Source organism: Moschus berezovskii, chromosome 20, assembly GCF_049115385.1.
Source record: "Moschus berezovskii isolate FMDL1 chromosome 20, NW_MosBer_1.0, whole genome shotgun sequence".
NCBI classification, from domain to species: domain Eukaryota; kingdom Metazoa; phylum Chordata; class Mammalia; order Artiodactyla; family Moschidae; genus Moschus; species Moschus berezovskii.
In genome coordinates this window covers 60294397-60319501 of record NC_142479.1, presented here as the reverse complement: position 1 = coordinate 60319501, position 25105 = coordinate 60294397, and the positions used below count along the sequence as shown (strand labels likewise).

The window sequence follows — 25105 nt, the reverse complement described above, 5'->3', positions numbered from 1 at the left end:
TGGCAAATGGATGGGGAAACGAAACTGTCAGAATTTTTGGGCTCCAAAATCACTGCAGATGGTGACTGCTGCCATGAAATTAAAAGATGCTTACTCCTTGGAAAGTTATGACGAACTTAGAATATTAAAAAGCAGAGGCACTACTTTGCCAACAAAAGTCTGTCTAGTCAAGGCTATGGTTTTTCCAGTGGTCATGTATGGATGTGAGAGTTGGGACTGTGAAGAAAGCTGAGTGCTGAAGAATTGATGCTTTTGAACTGTGGTGGTAGAGAAGACTCTTGAGAATCCCTTGAACTGCAAAGTGATCCAACCAGTCCATTCTAAAGGAGATCAGTTCTGGGTGTTCATCGGAAGGACTGATGCTAAAGCTGAAACTCCAATACTTTGGCCACCTCATGCGAAGAGCTGACGCATTGGAAAAGACTGATGCTGGGAGGGATTGGGGGGCAGGAGGAGAAGGGGACGACAGAGGATGAGATGGCTAGATGGCATCACCGACTCCATAGACATGAGGTTGAGTGACCGGGAGTTGATGGACAGGGAGGCCTGGCGTGCTGCGATTCATGGGGTCGCAAAGAGTCGGACACGACTGAGCGGCTGAACTGAACTGAAGGTTTGTTTTCGGTAACGCTCCGTTGAGAAAACGAGTTCAATCCCTGGATTGGGATGATCTCCTGGAAAAGGGAATGGCAACCCACTCCAGTATTCTTGCCTGCAAAATCCCATGGACGGAGAAGCCTGGTAGGCTACAGTCCATGGGGTCGCAAAGAATCGGACACGACTGAGCGACTTTACTTACCTACGTTGAGAATGCAAATTACCATTTAAATAAGGTGTATTTAAACGAAAATTTAGGTATTTTGGCAAAAGCAAATAGGAAAGTAAAGCTGATTCTACTGGCAACAGCGGGATAGTAAAAAGCAGATGGCAATGATCTTTCAGTGCTGAGGACGGATTAAAAGAGCAGCAGTCTGAATGACCTGGACCTTTCAGGAAAGAAGAGGAATCCTCTTCTCCGGGACGAAAGGGACCGGGCGGCGGCGGCCGGAACGCAGTGACGTACTTCCGTGGGAGGGACCGGTCCCCGCTCACGCTCACTTCCGTCGCGCCTGCGCAGTTGGACCCCCGGCTCTCACTGTTGTGGCGGTTTTTTGGGATCTGCCAGTTAGTAGCAGACTGTGCTCTTTAACACCCGAGGGCGATGCGCTCTGCTCCAGCGATCAGAGCCTGCCAGAGAGTCTGCCGGTGCCTGTTGTCTGGGTTTGGGGGTCAAGTAGATGGGAGGCAGCCGGAGCAGTTGTCGGAAGGGACCGGCTCCTTCGTAGGGCCCGTGAGGTCGCAAGCGGAGCCACCCCGAAACGAGCCGAGAGAAGCCCCCGAGTCTGGTGGTGAGGGCAGTGAGGCGCTGGTGGCGATCTGTCAGAAGAGACGTTTCCTCAGTGGCACCAAGCAGCAGCTTAGCCGAGATTCTCTTCTAAACGGATGCCACCCTGGCCTTGGCCCCTTGGGCACAGAGCTGCGGAAGAACCTGGCGGCCGAATGGTGGTCCTCGGTGGTGGTGTTCAGGGAGCAGGTCTTCCCGGTAGACGCCCTCCATCGTGAACCAGGCCCTTCGCCGCTCGTGGACAATGGCTTCAGGTTAGTTTCTGCAGAAACGCTGCGCGAAATCTTGCAAGACAAAGAGCTGAGTAAGGAACAGCTAGTAGCATTTCTTGAGAACTTACTAAACACTTCTGGGAAACTACGGGAGAACCTTGTTCACGGTATGCTTCACGATTTCATGCTTCAAAATAGGTGTCGGGGTGGAAAGGCAATCTCGCTCTATTTCACGAATTGCAACCGGCCCTACAGTCACGTGGAAAGGAAATTACCTGGATCTGCCTTCTTGACGTAGTTGGGTTTATTGACAGTCTTGCTACCTTGGAGACAGCTGGTTCATGGGATCGTTATTGTTTCTTAAAAGAATCTGGTTCAAGGGTCTAGTAAAGCTGTCAGTTTCCCAAGGCAACCCTAGTATTTTGGAGTTCAATTAAGTAGTCCTAGAATTAGGACCTAAGTTAAATCGCGTGTTTGAATCGTTGGTTCATTGTCACTAAAATACTAACAAGTATTTCCACAGTTACTCTTCTTTTGTTTGTTTTTAAACACACAAAAGACTTAGCAAGAGCTCGTTTTGGGACTTCCCTTGGTGGTCCAGTGGTTAAGACTCCAAGCTTCCAGTGCAAGGGTGTGACTTTGATCCCGGGTCGGGGAACTAAGATCCCATATGCCGCATAGCCAAATTAAAAAAAAAAAGAACTCCTTTTTCCAGAGTAACAAGAAAATGCCCTCCCTCAGTTTTTCTTACTGATCTACATAATCTGTTGTTTGAAGAGCCCTTCAGGTAATTTTTGAATTGGCAGAATAATAGGACTGATCCAGTTTTATAAGATTCTTGAGTGAATACACAGAACTTTGTAGGGCACAGTATACCTTTAAAGTTAAATAGTACATGATAGTAGAGATCCTGGGGGCAGGAAATCAGATTTTTTTTTTAATAGGACAGACTTGGCTGACAGAGCATCTCATCTGTGCAACATGTTATCCTTGCCATTTTTTTTTATTAAGCGGTACTAGGAAGTAATTTGAAATAACCAATGTCCATGTTCTCTGAAAATTAGTACCTATACTACAACCTTTTAAAGATTTCCTTAATAAAATAAGGCAAACTTAAACTGTTGAGTAAATGTGACAATTTTGATTTGGACTACTTTAATTATTCATGATGGTTTTACTTTGGGGAAGTTAAATCACTTTTCATTACTATGTCCCAAAACAAATCAATTTTTTTTTCCTATGAGAAAATGAAACGTAGCTGTCTTAGATTCATGAAAGTATTTATTGATGAGCCACACATTCTCTTTCCTTTAAGAAACTGAAATCCATGCATTTGCCTAATCTTTTGGTTGTCTAGTGCTTCTAGCTTTCAAGTACCAGTTTGCCATTTCTTTCTATGCCCCATGCCCTTCCATGTCTGAACTGTTGTGGTAGCCTCTGTGTATGCGTACTTTGGCCACCTGATGCGAAGAGCTGACTCATTTGAAAAGACCCTGATGCTGGGAAAGATTGAAGGAGAGAAGAGAATGGGACGACAGAGGTTGAGATGGTTGGATGGCATCACCGACTCAACGGACATGAGTTTGAGTAAACTGCAGGAGTTGGTGATGGACAGGGAGGCCTGGCTTGCTGCAGTCCATGAGTTCACAAAGAATCGGACATGACTGAGTGAACTGAACTGATCTAAGTATGAATGTTTTTTTAAAAATTCTCAGCCATAATTAATATCTCCAAAGATCGCTACTGCCCTCTTCTCTTTCTTCTGTCCTGTGATTCGTTACACGTATGTTAGACTTCCCCCATCTTGTTACCAACTTTCTTGAACACATTGATCACATTTTAAAGTCTGGTCTGATAACTCAGTTATGTCTGTTTCTAGTATCTGTGTTACTCTGGACTTTTGTTCATTTAGACTTTTCTCTTGATTTTCCAAGTAATTTGTGTGTTAATTGTAGAGATAAATTGAGGCTCTGGTGACGTTTTCTTGTATCTGTGGGCTAGCAGGTGGGGATTACTTTTGTTTTGGGCGGCAGTTAGGGTATATTTATCCGGAAAGTTCATTGACAGCTTCTTTTTCACTTTACCCCTAGAAGGCAGCCCTTTAGGTGTCCCTAGTGAAAGGCTGGGGTGTTTGCCAGGGCCTCTCTTTCTTATGACCTTCGGACTACAATTTTTATACTTCCCAGCCCCATATGATGTCAGCGTTTCAGCTTCTCAGCTCTGCTACTTCAGATTGGAAAAGCAACACTAAATGTTGCATTCACCTCTCTATTCTTCCTTTCTCTCCAAATCTTGGATCCTCAGTCCTTCCTGCCTTGATAGCTCTCTTGTGTCTTTAAACAGATTTTTTAAAGTTTCTCAGCCAAGCTTTTCTTGTCAACAAGCTTGCCAGTTATTACGGGAAGTGGAAATCTCAAGTAACTGTTGAACACAGTGTTGTCATTTAGTGGGATATAATCTAACTGTAAGAAATCTTGAACTTTGATTTATTCTAAGTAGAAATGTTAGAATTATAGTTGTGAAGCTATTGTACATCTATTTTGTGCATGCCTGCTCAGTTGTGTCCAACTCAGAGCAAATAGACCCATGGATAGATTTATTAGGAACCAAGATTTTCACTGTAAGAAAAAAGATACAAAGTAGATAAGGATAAACTTTGTAATACTAAATTTGAATTGACTATCAGTATGAACTTATTTTAAAAATACATATTTCCTAACTTTCTTCATTGAAAAGGCCTAGAAACAAAGACAATAGCAATGAGCACACCTAGAATTAAGTTTCTAAAAGGAACCAGTACTTGGAGAAATGGCTCACTCCAGGTCCGCGGCAGAGACAATATAAGGTGACTTTGGGACAGTTTATGGTGCTAGAAAGCAAAAAATTACTAGAAGACTAAGTATTGTTGTTCAGTCGCTAAGTTGTTTCCGACTCTTTGCGACCCCATGGACGGCAGTGCACCAGGCTTCCCTGTCCTTCACTATCTCCCAGAATTTGCTCAGATTCATGTCCATTGAGTCAGTGATGCCATCCCACTATCTCATCATCCCCTTCTTTTGCCTTCAATCTTTTCCAACATCAGGGTCTTTTTCATTGAGTCGACTCTTCCCATCAGGTGACCTAAATATTGGAACTTTAGCATCAGTCCTTCCAATGAATATTTAGGGTTGATTTCCTTTAGGATTGACTACTTTGATCTCCTTGTGGTCCAAGGGACTCTTAAGAGTCTTCTCCAACACTGCAATCCAAAAGCATCAATTCTTTGGCACTGAGCCTTCTTTATGATCCAGCTCTGATACACATACATGACTACTGGAAAAACCACAGCTTTGACTATACTATACAGAACTTTGTCGGCAAAGTGATGTCTCTGCTTTCTAATACACTGTCTAGGTTTGTCATAGCTTTCCTTCCAAGGAGCTGGAGTGGGTTTATGTTAAAAGGACATAGATACTGGCTTGAAGGAGATTCCCACTGGCTAAGTTTGGGACAAATTGAACATTAAATATTGATGATAATGGATGAGAACACATTAAATAAAAATCTAATCCATAGTGTTAATGAAAAAAACAAGTAATTAAGGCTCTTGGTGTAATTAAGGCTCTTGGTAGAAAGAGGAGTTGAAGAGAGTTTGTGTTAATAGGAGCTGTGCAATAAATGTAGAAGGAATGCTAGAATAGAAAAACTACCTTTGTAATCCTTGATACAATAATTCAATCAGGGGTCATCAGTGAATTCTAAAAGATTGGGTGAAAGATTTTTGGGGAGCAGGATAATAGTGGGGAATGGATACTCATTGCCTTAACTAGTTAATCTAAATCTGGTTTCATTAGAAATGGGATCATTTGATACTAGGTTCCTCCTATTAGGATGCAATAAGACATAACACATCGATTATGTAGTATTCTTGCTCAAAATGATTAACCCAAATTAAATCATAAGGGAACATTCAGACAAGTCTAATTTGAGATTAATCTGACTGGCCTGTACTCAAATCAAAAGTCAGTGTTATTAAAAACAAAGTTGGAGAAGTCAGAGAAGTAGTCTAGATTTAGAGTGATTTAAGAAACCTAATCAAAATGCAGAGCATTAACCTTAATTAGGGAGAAAAAGACAGCAATAAATGGCATTTGGGGTGACAGAAAATAGAATATTGATCATATGTTAGATGAAATCATGACATGATTAATGGTGTATTAAAGCTGTATAGTGAATAGTTTTAATTTTAGGAAGTGCCTGCTGAGATGTTTTGTGGTGAACAAGAAAAAGAAATGTGGCAAAATGTTTACAGTTGGTGAATCCAGGTGAAGGATTTACAGATGTTTATTGTACTGTTCTTTCAGCTTTCTTGTAGATTTGAAAATCTTCAAACTAAAAAGTTGGAGAGCACTGCTTGAAATTGAGTGGTAATCAACTAAGTGGTAATCAACTGAGATCTACTGTAGCTCCATGTTACTATACTTATTGCTGTGTTAGCATTATATGATTAATTTGTCTATAAATTGACCAAAATGATTGGGTTTATAAAACAGATTTATACAATGATTGATTTATTTTTTAACAGGTGCCTTGGAGCACTATGTTAGTTACCTGGATCTGATAAACAAGAGGCTACCTTTTGGCCTTGCTCAGATTGGAGTGTGTTTTCACCCTGTTTCTGATACTAAGCAGACACCTGATGGTGTTAAAAGGTACACAGAAAATGGCAAATAACTTGGCCTTGTGTTTAAACAGTCACTTTCACTTTGGGGTAGATTATGATTTTCAAATAAATGATTATCTTATATTTCTGATATCCAAAGAATCGGTGAAAAGACTGAAGCTTCTCTGGTATGGTTTACTTCAGCAAGAACTGCAAGCCAGTGGCTTGATTTCTGGTTACGTCATCGACTCCTATGGTGGAGAAAGGTACTACAATAATTAACCTTTAATAATGAATAGGCAAATTGACTAAGTAAGAAGTAATACTTCTCTATAATAAATGAAATTTTATTGATGTAGCTATATTTACGAGACAGCTATAAAAATTAACAAGTACATATAAAAAAACTCTTTGTAATGATTTTCATTGTTCTGTAAGACAAAGTTACTTTGGTAAAGGTATTTGTTGATGTTTTGGTCAGAAACTTTTGTTGGTAAGACTTCAACAAAATAAAGCTCAAATTCTCTTACCTGGCATTCCTGACTGGTTTAGAGTTTGACCCTTGCCCACTCTTACAGCTTTAGCTTTTCCTCCCAACCTCCATGAACTCTCCATATTAGTCAAATGGTCCTGTAATTTACAATCAGGTTTCAATGTAAGCCTAAGAGAGAAAAGCTGAAGTAAGCATTTTTGTCTTGCCGTTGTCTTATTACTCTCTCAGAATCTCCAAATACTCACCTAAACTAAATGAAATGATCACAAATACTCAGGCTGTTTATGGAAGGATGAGAATGGTATGTGATACTTTCTTCTGTATCTAAGTTCATGGTTCCTTCCCTTCTTAATTGACCACAGAAAGGCTAGATAGCATCAACAATTATTCTCTGTAATTCTTTCAGATTAAAAAACAGTATTTCTAGCAGTATAGTCACTCATTTAATTGAACTTAACAGTTCTTATATGGAACTTGACCCATTTCACTCAGTTGCTGCAGGCAACTTTACTTTTTAATGTTTATTTTAATATGTTAATAAGACAAACTTTCCTTTCCAGTTTGCTGTGAGTCCATCTAACTTCAGCAGTGGAGATTGTCAGGATGAAGCAGGCCGAAAAGGAAACAAACTTTACTACAATTTTCCCTGGGGAAAGGAGCCAATAGAAACCCTGTGGAATCTAGGAGATCATGAACTTTTACACATGTATCCTGGAAGTGTGGCTCAATTACACGTACGTTTTCCCTTGTGCTCCTGTGTATCGTTTACCCAGCTTCTCTAACCATGATCATTTTTAAGATATACTTTTCTACAAACCCTCTGACTTGGACATTTTATTATTTTTTAAAAATTTTATTTATTAATTTTCCTCTGTGTCAGGTCTTCGTTGTGGTGCACAGACTTAGTTGCCCCACAGTATGTGGAATCTTAGTTCCCAGACCAGGGGTCGAACCCTTGTCCCCTGCATTAGAAGGCAGATTCTTAACCACTGGACTACCCTGTGATCATTTCTAAACCATTTGAGAATTAACTGGAGACATGGTGGCTGGCCCACGACTTCTTAGTACGTCAGTATGCATTTCTCAAGTATTACAGGAACTCACCTATATAACTGCAGTGCCGTCATTATGATCAGGAAAGTAACAATAATCTACTATTACTGTCAAATCCACAGAACCCTTCAAATGAAACCAGTAATTCCAATCTGCCCTTTATAGGTCCAGGATCCAATCTAGGATCTTGTATTTCAAGTAGGTGTCATGTGTTCTGAATCCCCTTCAAATGAACAATTCCTTTTATCTTTCCTTGTCTTTCATGCCCTTGACATTTTTGAAGAGTACAGGCCAGTTGCTCTGTAGAACGTCCCTTGGTTGGAGTTTCCTTCATGTGTTTTTTGCTAGGCATGCCACAGCAATGGTACTGCCCTCTCCTCAGTGCATAATCTCAGGAGGCATGTGATAGCAGTTTGTTCCTGGTGATATTAGCTTTTATCACTTAAGATGATCCTACCAGGTTTCTCCATTGTAAAGCTGTTAAGTATTTTGAGGTTATTCATTGACAAGTAATTAATAAGTCTTTTGTGGGCAGATACTTTACGTAAAAATAACCTGTTTCTTACCAAATTTTGACTTGCTGGTGTTACAGCATCTTTCTTGCCCAAATCAATGATCACTTTGAAGGTTGCCAAAATGATAACTTTTAAATTAATTTCATCATTCTGTTTAGATTTATTGATCAGTTTGTGTTCTCATTCTGTAAGTCTAAAATATGATTTTAGGAGGTAGTTCTGCTGAATAATGCTTTGTTTTTGTTGTACTTTTCTATTGAGGGCCGAGATGGGCGGAAAAATGTGGTTCCTTCTGTTTTATCTATAAATGGAGATCTAGACCGAGGCATGCTGGCCTACCTCTATGATTCTTTCCAGCTAACAGAGAACTCCTTTACAAGAAAGAAAGATCTTCATAGAAAGGTACTTTGATATTTCAGAGACAGCCTTGGGAAGTTAAAAATACAGGTTTCTCCCCTCTTTTTTATGTTTGCGTACTTGGTTTCTAACATAAACTCTGAATAATAATTTTTTTAGTGCAAGTAATTGAAATATTTTTCAGGTTTCTTAGAAAATGCAGCCATGGGAATAATAAGCAGGTTCTCGCAGAATTAGAACCAGGAATCCCTACTGGGTAACCCCAAAGGCGTTTCTGTTTGATCTTGGGCATCTAGACAACTCTCTCTTACTCTCAGCCCCTGAGCCTTTTCAATGGCTTCCACTAACATCAGAAGCAAAATGTTAAATAGGAGTAAGACAGACCAGCCAGACTTGTGGTATTGACCTCTCAGCTCCTGGTCTGACCCCAAGTGGCTGGTCACTGGATCACAGGAGCAAGCCATGGGTCTGGGTCAAGGGAAAGGCTTATGTTAGGACGTGCAGTTTTAGATTCTTATGGGCCTGAAATCAAGAGAGAGGAGGGGTTGCAGCTGTAGGAGAGAAATGAAATGCCTAATGGAGCAGAATTTTGGAAGAAACAAGAAGGATTAAGACAGAATCAAGAATACATGTTGTGGGAGGAGGGGGGGTCTTGAAAAGGGTTACTTTAAACAGCAGGGAGGAAAAACAATAGTATAGATATAAATAGGCTGCCAGCACTGTTTCGCCCTTGAAGGAAGCTTTACTCACATCCTTTGTTTTCTTACGGAATTCAGAAGCAAGATTGTTAGCTTAAAATGTGGAGGGGTAGGAGTTTAAGTGGCAAGAGTTTAGAATGGTCCTATTCCCCTCAACTGTGACAGGGAGCTTCTCCAAATCAAAAGTTTTAACATGTTGAGTGCTCACCTGGCGTCAGACACCACAAGCTTGTAACTCCACTCTGCACAGTTAGTGATTTATTATGCAGTGTTCATTTGGCCTGATGTGGCCATTCTGGGAGTTGGGATTTATGGGGCATGTGTGGCAAACAAACAAGGAAGATCCCTTCTTTCCCTTATACCCCACTTCCAAACCATCAGCAAAACCTCTTTGACTCTGTCTCCAACATATATCCTGAATCTGACCTTTTCTTACCACCTCCCCAGCTTGAACTCTGATCTAAGCCGCCATCATCCCCACCTCCCTGCACTGAGTGGCGCTTTTAAACAGTACATGTTACTCGGCTCCTCTGCTTTAAACCCTCCAGTAAGCTCCTCTTCTTACTCGGGGGACAACCTCAAGCCCCGTGAAATGTTTCACAGAACGTTTTTCTTTTCCTCCAGCTGTCTCCACATTACTCAGTCTGCTGAAGCAATACAGGCATCGCTGTTGTTTCTAGAACGTGCAGCTGTGCCCCCAGAGCCATGTCCTTAGTTCTCCCCTTTGAGTGCTCTTCGTCCAAATGCACAAGTCGTGCCCCGCAATCCACTGTCAAGTCTTTCCTCAAATGTCACCTCAGAGAGGAGACTTTCTCTTACCTCCTTGTTTAAAATTGCAAACAGCCTCCCCAGCCCACCCCTTGCCAACACATAGCTTCTTTCTTTCTTTTTTAAGCACTTACTACCTTCAAATATAGAGCTTCCCTGGTGGCTCAGATGGTAAAGCATCTGCCTGCATGCAGGAGACCCAGGTTTGATACCTGGGTTGGGAAGATCTCTTGGAGAAGGCAATGGCAACCCACTCCAGTACTCTTGCCTGGAAAAGCCTATGGACAGAGGAGCCTGGTAGGCTACAGTCCATGGGGTCGCAAAGAGTCGGACCTGACTGAGTGACTTTACTTTCTTTCTTTTCCTACCTTCAAATATATTACTTTTTTATTTTGTTATCTTCTCCCCATTGTGAGGGACAGGGATTTTTGTCCCCACCACCTAGAACTGTTTCTCGTACCAAGTGTTAAATGGCTGAATGAATGTGTAGAGTGATGGGTTTTGGCAGGAGAAAGTACAAGTGATAAGGCACATGGCACAGGCTGGGCAGTGAAAGTGATTCCTTTGAAAGGGCATTTCAACTGAGGGAAAATGGAGTTGTCAGGAGAGAGGTCAAGTGAATGTATTTCTGCAGAATGCCTAAATGGAGAAATCTCTGGCAGCTGATGCATGCTTACATGACTGTTTATGACCTCAGCTCGCTTCCATTTTCACACAGAAAATTTTACTGTTTAAGAAGCTTCATGTTTGTTAGTGCTTTCATTTTTACCCCTGCTGTTTAAATTGTTTTAGGTGCTTAAACTTCACCCTTGTTTGGCCCCTATTAAAGTTGCTTTGGATGTGGGACGAGGCCCAACAGTGGAACTGAGACAGGTGGGTTAAATAAGCTTTAATGTCTTGATTTCAACTATAACCATTATTCCAAGTAAATGAGTAGTTTGCCATCTAAGGTTTATTTTGATTCATTAAAAAAAAGTTTTAACTAAATAATGAACTGTGGATAAATACTGTGATTAATTAATGCAACTTGAAATACAGCATACTAAAGAAACTGAATACACTTGCATGGATTTTGCTGTTAATGTCATGCTCAGTCATAATTGCATTTTTTAAAATGAGTATACATAACTTTGGTGATTAAAATATTTGTACAGAAGTCTAGTGAGTAATTTCTTACCTTTTCTCTTTTTAACACTTTTTTTTTAATTGGAGGATAATTGCTTTACAGTGTTGTGTTGGATTCTGCCATACAGCAACTCGAATCAGTCATAATTATATGTATATCCCCCCGCTCTTGAACCTCCCTCCACTCTCCCATCCCACCCCTCTAGACCGTCACAGAGCTCCAGGTTGGGCTCCTTGTGTTATATAGCAGCGTCCCGCTAGCTAGCTATTTTATAGGATAGTGTATATATGGGCTTCCCTGGTAGCTGGTAAAGACTCCACCTGTACTACAGGAGACCCTGGTTCGATTTCTGAGTTGGGAAGATCCCCTGGAGAAGGGATAGGCTACCCACTCCAGTATTGGGCTTCCCAGGTGACTCAGATGGTAAACAATCTACCTGCAATACAGGAGACCTGGGTTGGGGAGATCCCCTGGAGGAGGGCGTGGTAACCCACTCCAATGTTCTTGCCTGGAGAACTCCCTTGGCCAGAGGAGCCTGGCGGGCTACAGTCCATGGGGTCTCAAAGAGTCGGACATGGCTGAGCGACTCAGCACAGCACACTGTTGTGTATGTCAGTGCTACTTTCTCAATTGGTCCTACACTTTGCTTCCCTCACTGTGTCCACAATTCTGTTCTCTGTACCTGCATCTCCGTTCCTTCCCTGCAAATGGGTTCATCAGTGCTATTTTTCTAGATTCCATATATATGCATTAATATACAATATTTGTTTTTCTGACTTCACTCTGTATAACAGGCTCTAGGTTCATCCACCTCACTAGAACTGACTCAAATGCATTCCTTTTTATGGCTGAGTAATATTCCATTGTGTATATGTACCACATTGTGTATATGTACCACATTGTGTATATGTACCACATCTTCTCTGTCCATTCATCTGTCATTGGACATCTGGGTTGCTTCCGTGCCCTAGCTTTTGTAAACAGTGCTCAATGGACATTGGGTTACATGTCTTTTTGAATTGTGGTTTTCTCAGGGTATAGGCCCGGTAGTGGGATCTGGATCTTATGGTGGTTTTACTCCTAGTTTTTTAAGGAATCTCCATGCTGTTCTCCATAGTGGCTGTATCAATTTACAATCTCACCAACAGTACAAGAGGGATCCCTTTTCTCCCTGTCCTCTCCAGCCTTTATTGTTTGTAGATCTTTTTGATGATGGCCATTCTGACGGGAGTGAGGTGATATCTCATTGTAGTTTTGATTTGCATTTCTCTAATACTGAACGATGTTAAGCATCTTTTCATGTGTTTATTGGCCAACTTAACATTTTGATACTTGTTGGTATCAGCACAAGCTCAAGATTTGCAGTCTTATTTTATTTTTCTAATATATCTGGTCAAATTAAATACTCTTAACAAAAGCCAGGGCCCCTTCAGCAGTCATTTCTCTGTGTGGGTGACTCAAACCATCCGGGACTGAGTGAGGACCCTTGAAAGATTAACTGGCTTTCTCCAGCTCTTGGGGAGGTGGTGATAATAAGCTCAGGGAAAGAGAATGGCTTGATTTCCACATTTGCCCCCAGGATTGAGGAAGACTTCCCAAACACCCCAGTGGGTGCCAAGTTCCTAGGGAGTTTTTTTTTTTTTTGCTTGCAGGACAAAGAAGAACTCTGCCTCTTAGATTTTCGTTATTACCATTGCAGGCCCTTTTCTGTTTTGTTTTTGTTTACAAGAAGAATAGTACTACTTTGTACCTCAGGTATTTTACCAAATGAGTAGTATCGTGTATCGTGTTCTGTTTTTAACTTTTTTCCTCAGCTTTATCACAGAGAGAATCCTTTATGCCTGTAACTTTCTGGGCCATGGAAGAGGTTTTGTGGGTTGTTTTTACAAGGATCGGATTTTGGGATAAAATGAACATGTAGCCTTAATTTCACTGTATCAGTTAGAGTGCTCTCCAAACTGGCTGCACCTGTTTGTGGACTCGTCTGTGGCATGAGGGCTCTCATTTCCCTATGTCTTTACCTCGGCTTAATCATGCTGAGAGCTTTTTCTTTCCTTTCCACCTTCTGTTAGGAAGAGGTCATCTTCTGCTGACAACCACTAACTTACTAAAACTCGTATTAGTCTTTTTCCGGTTACTTTCTAAGATTTATTAATATCTTTATTCTCATTTGTCCCCCAAATACCATACACTTTAACACCCATTTACTTTGCTCTGGTCTTTCCCTGGGAACTTGCTAGAAATGCAAATTCTTGCCAAACCCGCTGAATCAGAAACTCTGGGGTGAGGCTGAGCCATCTGTGTTTTGCAAGCCCTCCAGGTGTTACTGAAGCTAAAGTTTGAGACACAGTGCTCTAGTGCAAGCACATGCTCTCACGTGACCTTTCCATTCATCATCACCTTCCCCATCCCCACCACGGACATTTGGTAAAGTTTGGGGACAGTTTCGGATGTCACAAGGTGAGGGGAGTGCTCCAGGCATCTGATGAAGGCCAGGGATACTGCTAAACATCTTCTGTCAGAGGAAAATCTTGCTTTAGAGTTTTTAGTTTTGGATTATTACGGGCATTTTAATTCTTTTTTTTTTTTTTTTTTTGCATCACCATTTTTAAGAAAGCATTAAGGTAAACTGTCATTTACTCTTTATTATTTCTGTATTTTCCATCAGGCTTTTGTCTCCAGCATTCCACTGATGCTGATCAATCATTCTCTGTTCCTGAAACATTTTCTTTAGTTGGCTTCAGGAGTACCACTTTCCTAGTTTTCATACTTTTCTGGCTTCTTCTTACTTTCCTTTGGTGTCTCTTCTCTTCAGTCCTCAAGTCTCAGATGAGTTAACATAACCCTTTGGACGTAACTGCTTTTTTTCTGATAGACTCTGTTTTGCTTTTGTGTTTTGAGTGATGATAATAATAAAAATTCTTATATTTAGTATGAAAATCTCAGAGATTTGCATTTAGTATTCATGGCTCAGACGGTAAGAGTCTCCCTGCAATGCAGGAGACCTGGGTTCGATCCCTGGGTTGGGAAGATCCCTGGGGAAGGGAATGGCCACTCCTCCAGTATTCTTGCCTGGAGTATTCCATGGACACAGAAGCCTGGCCAGCTATGGTCCATGCAGTCTCAAAGAATCGGATATGACTAAACAACTAACATGCTTTGCAGTATTTCAATACTTAAGACATATACAGTTTATAAATATACAATATATAAAATTATCAACAATATTATATAATTAAAGGGATTTATGCCCATTTTAAAGATTGAAAAAGATGGTTGGTGGTTTCTTCAAAATAAGATAATACTTCTAGCTACTTTTCTTTCTTTCATATTCAGAATTTTTGTATTTTTCCCCAGGTTTGTCAAGGGCTGTTTAATGAATTACTAGAGAATGGGATTTCTGTGTGGCCTGGTTATTTGGAAACCGTGCAGTCTTCACTGGAACAACTTTATTCAAAGTGAGAATTATCTTTTTGGTTGCTAAAAAAAATTGTATTTATTCAGAGTTTTTGATTATCTGATGTTTCTTTACTTTATGTGTAACAAACCTCTTCTGAATATGTATATATAATGTAATTTAAAATTATTCCTAACTGTTCTGTTTACAGAACCACATACCCTTAGTTAATTGCTACAGCAGGAAACAGTACTCATCAGGTATATTTAACCATGTGCTATGTGAAACCTCAAGACTCCTACCATGAAGTATGTGTCCCTGAGGTTTTCAGTTTATCAGGAATAGAATTACTCCTATTAGATGCATTTGTTGAATCAGGACTGTGGGAACCTGAGTGGTGTGCCTTTTTCTTGCTGGTTCTTATGGTTCATTCTCAGGCTGAGTGGAAGGTAATTTCATTCCAGAGAACAGAGAACTGGTTTTCTCAGTTGATCTGTGCCTCTGTTTACCTGATTACTTAAGACTGAAACCTGGATATTGTCCTTCACTCCTACCTCTTCCTTACTGTCCGCGCCCAGTCCATCACTGACTCTTGTCTTCCTCCTAAATGTATCTCACGTCCCTATCTCCCTATCTTCACTGTCCCTACTCAAGTTAAGGTTACTAATATCTCTTGGCTGAATTATTGAACTAATCTCCTCATCAATCTCCCTGTGTCTAGTCTTAGCCTTGCTATTTCCAGTGACTTCTATTTTTCAATAAACAATTCATTTCCCTTACTTTGGGTTTATTTTGTCTTTTTTTGTTTTTTTTTTAGCTTTTCGTGTCAAATGCATATCTTTTAGGTGATAAGTTGTGAAGCTCAGTGTCTTGTTCCTCAGTTCTCTAGTAACTTATTAAATATACCTTTCAGATGATGTCAGAAGAAAAATAGGTTTCTATAGATAGAGCAACTGATGGTTTTATCATATATAAAATGAAGTAGTAGTACTTGCGGAGAAGGCAATGGCAAGCCACTCCAGTACTCTTGCCTAGAGAATCCCATGGATGGAGGAGTCTGGTAGGCTGCAGTCTGTGGGGTCACTAAGGGTAGGACACGACTGAGTAACTTCACTTTCACTTTTCACTTTCTCACATTGGAGAAGGAAATGGCAACCCACTCCAGTGTTCTTGCCTGGAGAATCCCAGGGACGGGGGAGCCTGGTGGGCTTCCGTCTATGGGGTCACACAGAGTCGGACACGACTGAAGTGACTTAGCAGCAGCAGCAGCAGCAGTAGTACTTGAACCTTCCAGTGTTCTCAGTTCTAAAATCTTACCCTTTGAGTCTTAAGGACACTATCAAGTTACATTTGTTCTTTACATAGTAAAGGCTTTATGGCTCAGGATATTTATTTTCTTTGTCCCAGAATATGTTCATCCAGATATATATTAAGCACCTACTATATTTTATGTACTTTGATACAGCAACAAACAAGAGAACAAAGTTTCCTGTTCTTGTGATGCTTATATTGTAGTGGGCTAGAGTAGACGACAGACAAGTAAGTAGATAAATAAGATAATTTCTGGTGGAGTCTTACAAAGAAGAGAAATATTAATGACCTAGTGTGACTGGGTAAGCAAAAAAAAGGCCAGTGTGGAATATGTGCAGTTATTGCTGAACTAGAAACTGTAAGTTAGCGTGCTAAGTTATATATTAAACATGGGTTTTGGTATCATTTGTTGTGCACTGGATCTTAATATTATAGTAGTCGTGTAAAAGAGTTGGGTCTAAAATAATTTTCTTGGATTGTATCCACATACTAAAAGGCCGAGGTTATTCTGAGGTTCATACATAATATCATCCCAAAAGATGTGTTGAGATACCAATATTTCTTCCTTTTTTTTTTTTTCTGACAGTATTTATTTCTTATGTTTTATTTTCTTTTATGGCTTCCAAGCTATTACAATAAGTCAGAAATTTTCTGAAGATTTTACTTTGAAAATGATTCAGAAACTTGAGAAAACTATTTTTGGGTTTAGCTCTTAAGCACTGCCTCTGAGTTTTGTGACTCTGGAAAGTGACATTGATTCCAGAGTAATTAATGCTGGTAATGTAGTGAATTTCCTGTTTATATTTGTGCTCATGTGTTTTGGTTAACTACCTTTTTTTCTTAGATATGATGAAATGAGTATCCTCTTCACAGTGTTGATTACTGAAGCTACTTTGGAGAATGGATTAATACATTTGAGAAGTAGAGACACCACGATGAAGGAAATGATGCATATATCCAAAGTAAAAGACTTTTTAACTAAATATATATCATCGGCTAAGAATGTATAGATTTCAACATTTGTATAATAAATATTACCTTTCCTAAGTTGGTTGTCTGATTTAACTTTGTTGTAGTTGTTTAACCCTTTTGCACTTAAGAAGTGGATGTTTTTGGTGCTTTGTTTTTTCATTATTTTTACTACTACTTGATGTATTTCATGGTATCAGGAATATTTTCAACTATAAGAAAAAGACTACTATACTAGATTAAGCAAATTGGGGTTTGTTTTTCTAATAATAAGCAATCAAGGGTTTAGACTGTCCAGAGCTGGTATAATTTTTTCCTCTATAGTAGTTAGGGACCAAGGCTCTTGCTGTCTTTCCACCATCTTTAGTATATGGCTTATATCTTTCTACTTGTTGCTTCTTGGTCACAAGGTGGCTGCTCTATTTCTAAACTTCTCAGCTACACTCTAGTTAGAAAGTCAAAGAGATAAGAGCTAGCCAGCCGTGACTCTTTCCCTTTTTAATTAGGAAAGTAAATGCTTTCCCAAACATCCTAGTCAGAAGACTTGTTTACTTTTATTCATCAGAACTGAATCACACGATCATTACTAGGCCACTCACTGTCTAAGGGCATGAGGATATCATGATTAATTTGGATCAAAGACACTTTATCCTTTGGTGCTACAGTACTGTCTTTTAGTCTCTGAAATGGGTTTTGTTATCAGGAAAGCAATGGTCCTTACGCACACTCTCAGATATCAAAGATTAACCTAAAACTAAATTAGAACATGTATTGATTTTTGAAAAGCAAGCTAAAATAAATGTTAAATGGCATAATTTAATATTAGTATCTGATTCTATAAACTTTTATGTGCTGATTGTGTTGACTGTGTTGTCATTGCCAACTTGGCAAATATCCCAACTGATGATTTGTGTACAATGTCTTGAAAGGTTGGCTAACTTGTCTCAGTTGGCCTTACCTAGTAGGTTTTTATTTTTTGCTCTTGGGGAGAATTTCAAACACAAAGACATCTGCAGGATAGTATAATTAACTCCATGTACCTATCACCCAGGACCAAGAACCATCGTCCTATGACCAGTCTTGCCTCATCCACCCAACACCACCCTTCCGTATTATACAAAGCAGGTCACAGCTATCATTTCGTTTGTATTTAGTTCAGGATCTTTTGTCAACCATTTTCATGCCTGAAAAAATTAACACTGGATGATATTAAGGAATTATTGAGAATTTTCTCGGGTGTGATCATGATATTATGGCTTTATTTTTCTTTTTAAAATCCTTATCTGAAAGACATGTACTTAAATATTTTTGAGTAAAAATATATGATATCTGAGACTTGTTTTAAAATTTAGTTTTAAAAAAGTGGTAGAATATAGGTGAAAAATAAGGATAGTCCTGAGTTGTTGAGTTATGGGTACGTGGGTTCATTGTACTGCTTTTTGTGTATGTTTGAAGATTATAATAATAAAAAGTTTTAAAAATCATATCTGTAGTATCAGATATCCAGTTATGGGCTTCCCTGGTGGCTCAAATGGTGAAGAATCTGCCTGCAATGCAGGAGACCCAGGTTTGATCCCTGAGTCAGGAGCAACCCCAATCCACACAGTATTCTTGCCTGGAGAATCCCGTGGACCAGAGGAGCTTGATGGGATCACCCATGGGATCACAAAGAGACTTGACTAAACACATATCCACTTAGTTTCTATTAAAAACTGTCTCATAATTGGATCAGGATCCAAATAAGGTCTACTTTATTCAAGTTGGTTGTTATCCTTATAGATTTGAGCACTCACCTGCTCATTTGTACTTTTTTATGAAACGTTTGTTTATTACAGTGTTTTCTACTGCTTGGATTTTGCAAATTGTATCACCTTGGTTTAATTTAGCCTATTCCTCTATATCTCCTCTAGATTGGAAATTGAATCCAGAGGCTTGATCACTTTGGTGTGGGGCAGGGAGTGGGGAAGATTATAGACAGTAAATGTCTGATTGTTTCTCTTGGGGGAATGTCAGCAATCATTGACCAATGCCCAGATCAGCCAGTTTTTAAGAGGTGGCAAAATGCTGGTACTTTGATTCTATCATCCTTCTTTATTAGCTAGAATACTTGTATGAAGGAAAATATCTCATCAACTGTTTGCTTAGGGGTATGGAAAAGGTGGGAGAAATGCTGGGTTCGCCCTCTTTAATTCTTTTTCATGCACAGTTGTCCTATCTTTTGTCTCAAGTCCTTTTGACACAACTGTAGTAGTGCTTGAGAGCTTCCTTAGTATCTAATATCTAATATAGAGATTGTATAGTTAGAGTTTCTCCAAGGAGCCCTGGTTCCTTTTGTTGGAAAATGAGATTATACCCTGGGTGCCAGGGGTGCTCATTATTAGAAGGTGGTCTTTCTTTCTAGACCTTTTCAGTGTTCAGAGCTGGCAAGTGTGTGTGTGTGTATGTGTGACTTAGCTTTACTGAGATATGATTTAGATACAATAAATTTGTTTTAAATGTACATGTTATGAGTTCTGACATGTGTATAATAACCACCACCAGGTTACAATATAGAACATTCCACTACCCCCCAAAAGTCCCCTCATGCCCCTTTAGGACTTTAGGGTTTTGACTTGAACTTCTATCACACATCTGTATCTCCCCACCAAGAACCCCAATTCTCAAGAATACTGAGAGATAAAATTAGAATGTCATGCCACACAACTGCTCACCTGCCTTATCTTAACCACAGCACTCAGAAACTGCAACATCAATATTCCCACAATATGTCTACCTGAAAGGTTAAATTTCATTTTTGTAGTTTGGGGTCCAATTTGTGATTTTAGTATAACTGTAAGAATCTAAAAAGTTTTAAGACTTATTTTTCTAAAGAAAATCTCAGTCCAACCCACAGGTACCTTTATTTAGGTACTTTGTCTTCTTAGGGGCCTCAGCCTTCATGGGAGGATTGCATTCCTGGTCTCAGGTCAGTTGACTGCACTAACTGGCAACATGGAATATCTAAACAGCAGTTGGGGTAAGTAATATTTATGGAGGATTATCCAGATGTCCGACTGAGGTTATACATCGGAATCTCTTATGGAACTTTTAAAAATAAATATATTCAAGCCCTGTCCCAGACAGACATACTGTTTCTCTTAATAGTGAAGCTCACAGGCAGGAGGTGCTAAGATTCCACATGCCTCATGGACAAAAAAGCAAAAAACAGAAACAATATTGTAACAAGTTCAGTAAAGACTTTAAAAATGGTGCACATTAAAAAAAAACAAAACAAAATTATCAGAGAGCTCCATAGCTGGATGGTAAGGTTTTGACAGAACTTCCCTCCAACCCAATTGCATTTAATAAAATTTTTTTTTTACCAAATACCCTTCTTAGGTATTATACCATACAAATATGTATTACAAGATGTTATTAGAAACAGCTCTATGGGATTTTCTTGGCGATCCAGTGATTAATAAGACTCTGCTTTCACTACAGGGGGCACAGGTTTGATCCCTGGGTGGGTCACTAAGACCCCAGATGCCAAGAGACAGGTTAAAAAAAAAAAGAGCTTTATGAAATTCATTTTTCATGCCACCATAAAAAAGTTCTTGACGGTTGCTGTGTTACACCATATCTTCCTGTGAGAAAGCATGGGAGAAATTTCAGATTTAAATGCCAAGGATAGTTGTGCTTTTCCTGAAGACTGGCCTGTTACATGTGTCATGTATCTGTTCATTTTGTTTATTCACAAAAGCTTTTTGAGGACCCAAGTATCAGAAACTTGAGGTGCTGGGATGCAACGGTGAGCAAAACAGACAAACCCCTTCTGGGGGTGGGCAGGTGGGGACAGACAATAAGCCAGTAAGTGCATGGGCAATTTCAGGTAAATCTGAGTAGCGACAGTGTTGTAAAACAGGGCAGGATGGTGTGTTTGATCATGCCTAGGGTGGTGTGCTTTACATGGGTGATCAGGGAAGTTTCTGAGGATGTCACCTTCAACTGAAACAATGATGCGAAGCAGCCAGCTGTGTGAAGACCCGGGACAGCACATTGAGCAAAAGGGAGCAGCAAGTGGCACAGCCCTTAGGAGGGAAGCAGCATGGAATGAGCGGGGAACATAAAGCAGGGCAGAGCTGAGGGGTGAAGGTGAGGTCAGAGAGGTGGTCAGGGTGCTTACTTCACGTAAGGAGCCTGGAAGCCACTGGGACAGGAGGGGCACAGTTTGAGCAGAAGTGGGACATTCTGTTATTTTGAAAAGCTCACTGTGGAGAGTGGAATGTTAGAGGAGTGAAAGGACAGTGGGGAGACCTATTAGGACTCTGACAGTACCCAGGTGATGGTGGCCAGGACAAGAAAGGTAACAACACCCTCCTTAGATCTGGCAAGACCTGGCAAGAGGTAGCAATGCCTCCTTAGTCCTATCGTTTAGAGGGTCCTGCTCTGGCCCTTCTCTGCTGTGCCTTCCTCCACATTATGTGTGAGGGGCCAAGGAGATGTGCTTGGAGATCATTGTAATCCTTAGGTGTCTCATTGTCCTAACCTGTGAGTTGATGCACTGTCCGAGATCTTAGTTACTGTTTCTGATAGCGTGTAATGGGGAAGGTCAAAGGCGAGGACTAGTGCCTGTCTCTCCAGGGCAATAAAGGAGAAGGAAGAATGCGTGATCTTCAGCCATCGCCGAGCCACTCACTGATGATCATCCCTATGGTTCGCGCTCCCCTTTATCTCCTTTAGGAGATGTAGCACTGAGAGAAGGCAGTCTCCTTAGGCTGAAATCCCCCAGCTCCAGGACCAGAAGGGGCAGAAGGGACAGATGCTTGAAGGGAACTGGTCAGAGCACAACTATTTGCAGCTCCTCATCCCAGCAGGGTTTTTCTGCTGCCCTGGTGTCACCTTGCATATTCTGCCTTCTCCCAGTTTCCTATTGGGTTGCTGGCCTTTTTCTTAATGATTTCTGAGAGCTCATCATACATTGGAGAACATCATACTTTATCAGAGACATGGATTAAAAATATTTCCCCTCCCCATTCTTTTGATTTAGTTAAAGATTTTTAAATGTTTCATCTAACTAAATTTAACACTCATTTATGTCTTCTGGATCATGAGTCCTACCTAGAAAAGCCTTTCCCTCTTAAAGATTATTATAAAATTCCTCCACTTCTGTGGCTTAATTTTTAGGTATTTTAATATTTGAGCTAGCTGAATGGATTTTTTTGTAAAGAATAAAGTGGAAAAAAAAATGGAGTTCTAATATTTTAAATGTGGTTTTCAATTTTTACACTGTATTGAATGTTCCATCTTTTCCCCATTGATTTAATATGCCGAATTTTTCACATACTAAACTCTCATCCATATTTAGATTTATATTTGGACTTTCATGTTACATTTACATTTTCTACTTGTTTAGCCATATACTCATAGCACACCTTCAAAATCCTGCTAATTTTATAATGTTTTCAAACCTCATATACCTCCGTTTCTCATTCCTCGCCCCGCCACACACGCATGCTTCTTGAATCTGTATTCAGTTTCCTTTTTCATGTAGTACATTGTGTGATTCACTCTGTGTGAATGCGATTGAGAAACCTCCTCCTTTGTCTTAAAATGTGTTTATTTTCCCCTCAGTCTTGATTGGTATTTTGGCTAAAGTGGTAGTTATTTTGGTTGATTCTCTTAAGCCACATCATAACCCTTCTTCTATTTCGTGGGGCCTGAGACCTGAAAAATTGCAATTCCCTTGCTGCCAGGGTATGACTGTGAATATCTTCCACCAATTAGACGCACGTCCATAGGACCTGGAAAGGAGATGGGAGATGATGATTTCCGCTGAAAAGCAAGTGTCGCTAATGGCAGAATTCCACCCTCCACTGGGCTCCAGTTTCTGGATGAGGCAGTTGTATTGAAGGCAACAACGCTAACAGTAGCAGCAGTAGTTGTCTGGTCTCCAGATTGTAAGAAAACCTACAGATAAATTAAAAGACCTTTAGACAAATTATTAAAATTGAGAAGGGAATTTAGCAAGGTTGCTGGATACAAAGTTGACCAAGAAATGTGATTGTGTTTCTGTGTATCCACAACATAAAATAAAAATACAACTTAACATAGCCTCAAAATATTGACCACCTAGGACTAAATCTAACAAAAAGTACACAAGATTGTTTATACAGAAAATGATAAAACACTACTGAGAGAGTGGAAGACAAACAAATGATGAAATACTTGGAGTTCAGAAAACTCAATATTATAAAAATATTAATTCTCCCCAAGTTGATCTAAAAGTTCAACGCGATATCAATCAAAATCCGTACTATGTTTAGTTTTTTTGGTAAGGAAATAATAAGCTGACTAAAATTTGTATGGAAATGCAGGGACTTCCCTGGCGGTTTTGTGGTTAAGGCTCTGTGTTTCCACTACAGGGGGCATGGATTCCAACCCTGGTTGGGAAACTAAGATCCCACAAGCCTTGCCAAGTACAGAAATGAAAAGGTCAAGAAAAGCTAAGACATGACTAAAAAGAACAAGGTGGGGAAACTGCTCTTCCAGCTATTACGGTCTATTTAAAAGCTGAGTATGGCATTGACACGGGAGAGATAAATATAGAACAGTGAAACAGAATCCACAGCCCAGAAAGAAACCCACATGTATATGAACATTTGATTAGTGACAAAGATGACACTGCAGTTTAGTGGGGAAAGGACGGCCTTTTCAGTAGACAGTGCTGTAGCAATGGGGTATATCCATGCAGGGGAGGGGAAACAAATGAGATGCCAGGATTTCTCTGGTGGTGCAGTAGGTAAGAATCTGATGCCAAAGCAGGGGACACAGGTTTGATCCCTGGTCTGGGAAGACTCCACATGCCACGGAGCAACTAACCCCATGTGCCACAACTGCTGAGTCGGCATGCTGCAGCTCCTGGAGCCTATGCACCTAGAGCCCGCGCTCTGCAACAAGAGAAGCCGCTGCACTGAGAAACCTGTGCACCACAGCGAAGAGTAGCCCCTGCTCACCGCAGTTAGAGGAAAACCAGTGCAAAGCATCAAAGACCCAGCACAGCCAAAAATAAATAATAGAATAAAAAACAAAATGTGATGCCAATTTCACATCGCAGAAACAGTTGCAGGTTGATATAGACTGAAACATGAAAGTAACTAAAAAAGCGTTTAGTAAAAAAAAAGAAGAAGAAAAACCTTTAGTAGATAGTAGTATAGGATAATGCTTGTATGACCTCAATTTGAAAAAATATTCATCTGGACACACAGACAAAAAAGAACTAACTATAAAGACACGGCAGGCACAAGAAGTTCTTAAATCTTCATCAACCTGGAAGAGGAAATGGCAACCCACTCCAGGATTCTTGCCTGGGAAATCCCATGGACAGAGGAGCATGGCAGGTAGTCCATGGCGTCACAAAAGAGTTGGACACGACTTAGCAACTAAACCAACCAACCAACCAACAATGCAAGAATTAAATGATATGTGCTGAATGAGAAGCCCATGCACCCCAAGGAAGAGTAGCCCCTGCTCGACCCAACTAGAGAAAGCCCTCACACAGCAGTGAAGACCCATCACAACCAAAAATAAATGAATAAACAGATTTTTTTAAAAAGATGATATGTGCTGAAAAAGTTAAACTATGTAAACATATGAAAGCCTATATGGGAACTAATATTGAGTAAAAATAATAAAAGTGGATCTGTAGTCACCAATCATTACAAGCCAGAAATCAATTTTGCATGATATAATGCATTAGAATTTTAAGTCTACTGAATTTTGTGTTCGATAAAGCTACTTGGTTATAATAAAAACTGTAAGCTAAAACAGAAGAAAGAACTTCAACAAAAAATTACCATTAAGATACTGAAAAATCAAGCTACAGAGTAGGAGAACAGCTACTAAAAAATGTGAAAAAGTCAAAACACTTCAGTAGAATAACAGGCCAAGTACCTCAAATAGGCACCTTGTAAAAGAAATTCAAATGGCCTGCAAATATATGTAAAAGTGCTTGACCTTATTAGTTATCAGGGAAAATGTAAGTTAAAATCACTGTGTTCAGTTCAGTTGCTCAGTCATGTCCGACTCTTTGCAACCCCATGAACCGCAGCACGCCAGGCCTCCCTGTCTATCACCAACTCCCGGAGTCCACCCAAACTCATGTCCATTGAGTTGGTGATACCATCCAACCATCTCATCCTCTG

The 25105-nt window shown here is 40.1% G+C and overlaps 2 protein-coding genes across 6 annotated transcripts in view; one reads left to right on the top strand and one right to left on the bottom strand.

Moving 5' to 3' along the window:
* The first annotated feature begins 991 nt into the window (after positions 1 to 991).
* On the top strand, positions 992 to 21386 carry POLG2 (DNA polymerase gamma 2, accessory subunit). Of its 2 annotated transcripts, XM_088829225.1 has the most exons (9): positions 992 to 1763; positions 6161 to 6287; positions 6399 to 6504; positions 7292 to 7465; positions 8561 to 8701; positions 10915 to 10995; positions 14606 to 14706; positions 16801 to 16918; positions 19850 to 21386. In XM_088829225.1, the coding sequence occupies exons 1-9, from the start codon at positions 1202 to 1204 to the stop codon at positions 19943 to 19945; spliced, it is 1506 nt and encodes a 501-aa protein (XP_088685351.1). In that variant the 5' UTR covers positions 992 to 1201; the 3' UTR covers positions 19946 to 21386. The 2 variants fall into 2 exon arrangements, with proteins under 2 accessions (XP_088685351.1, XP_055264201.2); XM_055408226.2 differs by lacking the exon at positions 19850 to 21386 and having other exon boundaries at positions 996 to 1763; positions 16801 to 17003.
* An 874-nt stretch (positions 21387 to 22260) lies between these two features.
* The window catches only part of MILR1 (mast cell immunoglobulin like receptor 1), a 66247-nt gene continuing 63402 nt past the window's right edge, over positions 22261 to 25105 (bottom strand). For all 4 annotated transcript variants that reach the window (XR_016035550.1, XM_055408220.2, XM_088829226.1 and 1 more), the window contains one exon: positions 22261 to 22871. The gene's annotated coding sequence lies outside the window, so the exon portion shown is untranslated. The remainder of the gene's footprint in view (positions 22872 to 25105) is intronic.